Source organism: Temnothorax curvispinosus, unplaced genomic scaffold (assembly GCF_003070985.1).
Source record: "Temnothorax curvispinosus isolate PA1 unplaced genomic scaffold, ASM307098v1 QBEX01009578.1, whole genome shotgun sequence".
Taxonomy (NCBI): domain Eukaryota; kingdom Metazoa; phylum Arthropoda; class Insecta; order Hymenoptera; family Formicidae; genus Temnothorax; species Temnothorax curvispinosus.
Genome location: NW_020219358.1, coordinates 3458 through 8074, shown reverse-complemented (window position 1 = coordinate 8074; position 4617 = coordinate 3458). Strand labels below are relative to the sequence as shown.

General features: G+C 37.4%; 1 protein-coding gene across 1 annotated transcript; it reads left to right on the top strand.

Moving 5' to 3' along the window:
* The first annotated feature begins 1551 nt into the window (after positions 1-1551).
* Positions 1552-4225, top strand: LOC112459172. Its single transcript, XM_025023172.1, has 5 exons — positions 1552-1803; positions 1935-2055; positions 2172-2649; positions 3610-3815; positions 3912-4225. Exons 1-5 carry the CDS (start codon positions 1552-1554, stop codon positions 4223-4225), a joined length of 1371 nt encoding a protein of 456 aa, XP_024878940.1.
* The last annotated feature ends 392 nt before the right edge of the window (positions 4226-4617 follow it).

Sequence of the window (4617 nt, the reverse complement as noted above, 5' to 3'; positions counted from 1 at the left end):
CCATAACTTTTTGTGTCGTAAAATTCATGTCGCAAAATTTGTGACGCTTTTTTGTGTCACAAAATCAAACTTACTACCGTGCCAAAAAAAGAAAAGAAAACATATAGACGCTCAGGGTTAATAACAACTGTTGTGTTAAAACCAGAATTGCAAAAGTGGTAATTAAAATATTTATTTAAAAAAGTTTAATTTCGTACGCCTATTGGTCAAATTTTCGTTACACTTTTCGTGTCGCACAATCAAACTCACTAAAATACCAAAAAAGTTTCATTTCGTACGCCTATTGGTCGAATTTTCGTTACACTTTTCGTGTCGCATAATGGCCTAGTTTACACCGATTTCTTGATACGCGTATCAAATAGTATATTTGAACTGATCAGCCAATAATCAGACTTATTTACTAGTTATTTACAATTTAATACGCGTATCAAGTGATCGGTGTAAACTAGGCCAATCAAACTTACTACCGTGCCAGAAGAAAAACCGTCTCGTCAACGCTGTAAGCCTATTGGTCAAATTTTTGTTACATTTTTCGTGTCGCACAATCAAACTTACTACCGTACCAAAGAAGTTTCACTTCTGTTACACTTTTTCGTGTCGCGAATCAAATTCACTACCGTGCCTAAAGAAGTTTTACTTCAAAAACAAACGAAAAGCGCAGAGTATATTTAATCTCAAATTCGCGCCTCCGTACGGCACAGCGCAACGACGCAAGCTGGGGGTTTGAGGCTTCCCGCGGCAATTCGCGTGGTGGGAATAAAGTGGGGTACAAGTAAAGTGACTAGTACAGGTACCGTGAACGCCCTGAACGCGCATCGCACCGTCCCTAGTCATTTAACCGTCAACCGCTACTCCATCCTCTCCCCCCCCTATTCAAATTGTCGCGAAGCCTCGAACCTTCGGTTTACATTGTCGCGTGTTCTCTTGCATTGTGCGGTAGCGACGATACATGAGTGACTGTGGCGGCTGCCGTGTCCTGTGTCCTTTGGAGTTGACATTGAGCGTACTCTGCTATATTATATCGTGCGATTTTCAAAACGCCAGGCAAGTGATGCGTCTATAAAGGCCGATATCACACACACACACACACATACACACACACAGTCTCTCTCTCCGATTAACGTGACGTACTCTGCGTTTTTCGCTTGTTTTTCATTCAATAATTTGTGTGAATCTCGCGTGGACGAGTATGTCGGGTGTGCCGATGATATATTATATCGTGCGATTGTCAAAACGCCAGGCAAGTGATGCGTCTATAAGGGCCGGTATCACACACACACACACACACACACAGTCTCTCTCTCCGATTAACGTGACGCTCCGATTAAATAGTTTACTCGTTGCATCTTTTTCCAACTGTTCTCTTAGAAAGAGACAAAGAGTGAGCTTAATCGGAGGCTCACGTTAATCGGAGACTTTGTGATATCGGCTAATAATGGTATGCGTATTTGTATTATGTTTATTTTTGATATGTGCAATTCTAGTGTCCGCGTGTCTGTCCAGCCGGTGGTACTCTTGTCGAAACAACGCGAGATATAAGGCCATTATACGATGACGAGCTACGATAAATTTTCATCATGGGAGAATTGTAGTCGATATCCTTATGTCGACAGAGTGTCCGTAGTAGGAGCGAAAGAAGGGGATAAGGTTGACTTTATCTATCAATTTGTCAAGAAAAGATTTGTTCCTGTGGATCACGAGAATTTTAGCATATTTCATACTGCTCCTGAGATAATTGGGCCGCCGAAATTTCAACATTACGGAAAATTAGTGGATTTATCAATCACGTTTAATGATTTTCATGTAAGTATATTTTCTATAATGTACTATATTTACATTTTTTCCGTTACAATAATCCTGCACAAATAAATTAACATTATATATATATAGAATGTTACACGTTACAAGATTTTCAATTTTCTCCATCATTATAGATGATTCAGGATGGTACTGGTGTTTCAATATCTCCGTGGCGAAAAAAAGATATTTTGAGACCGGAAGATAAACAGTTGAGACATTCCGATTTTTATGCAACAAACGACAAAAGATGTATCGGTATGTATAATATTTAAATTAATAATAAAAGATATTGTTTGGGAGGAAAATGCCATATTACTTTTGCACCAGAGAGACAAGAGAGTGAATGTAATTAATATTTTCTCCATTTACAGATATCGAGTTTGACGAAGCTGTATATCCAATTAGAGTTTGTATTTACGAAATATGTACGCCTGGAAGCGTACGTCAAATTTCGGCTCAAGATTCTAATGGGTCGTGGCATGAATTGTGGAGCGTTTCTCGTTATCAGTATTTCTTGCATGATATACCCCCGCAATCAAGATTATTCGTTCCACCATTGTCGCCGCTGTCGTGTACTATAAAAACCAAGATGCTCAGAATAGTGTTTGAAGGCAATTGGCAGATTTCTTACACAAAGCTAGACGCCGTGATGCTCATCGGTACATCGAAATTGATCCATTCTAGAAATCCCAATGAAAGTTTAATGGATATGATAAAAAAAATAAACTCCATGTACTATCCACATTGCAACAATGTTTATTATAATTTTACGGAAGATTTAAATAGTATACATTTGGATATAGCTTATCTGCAACAAAATTTTCAACATTATTGCAACATTTCTAATAGGTACGTGTTGTATTATTATCCATCAAGGTTAGATTGATATGTAAATTCTTCCTCACAACATCTCCACGTCAAGTTTGACCTCCATGCCTGTAGAGAGAGAGGCGAGAGTGCGGCCATTTTGCACGCCAGGACGGCATAGCGGGCGGAAAGTGATTAATTTTGTCCCGCTATGCCGTCCTGGCGTGCGAAATCGCCCCCCCTCTCTCTCTCTCTCTCTCTCTCTCTCTCTTTCTCTCTTTCTATAGGCATAAAAGTCAAACTCTCCGTAAAGATATTGTGAAGAATATCTTGTGCACCAAGGGGCAAAAGTAGCGTTTTTCAAACGTGTGTATACAGTTTGCCGCCTTTGCCTTTTCGGCTCGGAAGCGGCAAACTTTACACTTGTCTGAAATAAAACGCTACTTTTGCCCCTTGGTGCATACGATACTATTTTTTATCTATTAATAATGATGATTAATATTTGTCAATCAATTGCATTTGCAGCGATATAGCGAGTGTTTCTCATAGTAATAATAATGTGAGGCGTATAAAAGTGCCTAAAAAAGTAATTCCTGGTTATACGCAACTTCTCGGATATAGATATTCACGTCGTATTTTAATAAAAGCACATTCAACTAATGCCAATAAGCGTTTGAACACGAAGCCATTATCATCGTCGTCGTCAAGTTGCCATTTATCTGCGCTTCCTGTAAAGTATTCTCCAAAATGTCACGTTCTTATTATATTATTCTGAAATGTCATTTCGAATGTTAAAATTATATATTTTATCTCTTTGCAGAACGAAGTGCTACTGATGATTTTTAAACATTTGGATTTGGCGACGTTATGCAACACAAGTCGTGTAGATAGACGTTTCAATTATTTAACACGAGACCGTGAACTCTATAAAAGTTTAAACATGCGATGGATCAATAGATCTGAAAAATACATACGCGATATATTACATAATTTTACACATAGATGTAAACATTTGCGACAATTAGATGTCACAGGATGCACATATACAGGCAAAAATATGGCAAGCTTTATTAAGAAATGCGGTAGTCGTTTAACGCATTTAAGACTCAGTGACGAGCGTTACGATGCACAGGTTATACGAACGAATAGCAATATCGATTTAAAAGTTGTCCTACGTGCAATTCCAAACACGTGCACAAATTTGAAAGGTAAATATATGCGCATATAATATATGTAAATAATTGTCAGGATTATTATGGTAAATTGTTCAACACACAATTTCTAATATACGACGTTTTCCATAGAATTGGATCTCAGTTATTGTTACGTGGAAGATGAAGGATTTTCATATCTTGAGGAGCTAAATACCTTGGAACATTTAAATCTTTTTAATACTATTATAAGTTACGAACGTCTTTGCAGAATATTGCAAAATAATCAACGGATGCGTGAGTTATCGGTTGAGCGCATAAACGATGCAGTTCTAATAGAGTTGGGGACGTCGTGTCGCAATTTAGAAGTATTATCATCATCATTCGGCCCAAGGCATATTACATCTCGGGGTATTAATGCTCTCGCCAACTGTACAAAGTTGGAAAGAATAAAATTCAATCTGTAAGTGTATATGTTACATAAAAAAAAACACATTATTGAATTTTTTTGTTTAAAATTTGTTTGCTTCTTTCGGCCGAGCATCAACTTATTGCGCGCACAAAGTTACGCAAATTTTATTTTGGCACAATACAGTACTGTAATAATTTGTACAATATTTTTGTTGCAGGTTCACTTATTATTTTTCAAATATCGACGATAATTTATTTAATATGCTTTCCCGTGGTGAAAATTTGAAAGAATTGCATTTATCTTGGCCTTCGCTCACTCTTCAACAATTAAACGTACTAGCGCAGTGTAAAAAATTGAAAAAGTTGTATCTCGTTGGCGTCCAACTCCGTACAACACCTGATTATTTTTCTGTTATTTTCAAACAATGTTCTACATTGCGAGAATTAT

Excerpts from the sequence above, each read along its gene's own strand:
- LOC112459172 (XM_025023172.1), top strand. The coding sequence starts at position 1,552 with ATGACGAGCTACGATAAATTTTCATCATGGGAGAATTGTAGTCGATAT. Across the intron at positions 1,804-1,934 it reads TCACGTTTAATGATTTTCAT|ATGATTCAGGATGGTACTGG; the intron begins GTAAGTATATTT and ends CCATCATTATAG. Across the intron at positions 2,056-2,171 it reads AAACGACAAAAGATGTATCG|ATATCGAGTTTGACGAAGCT; the intron begins GTATGTATAATA and ends CTCCATTTACAG.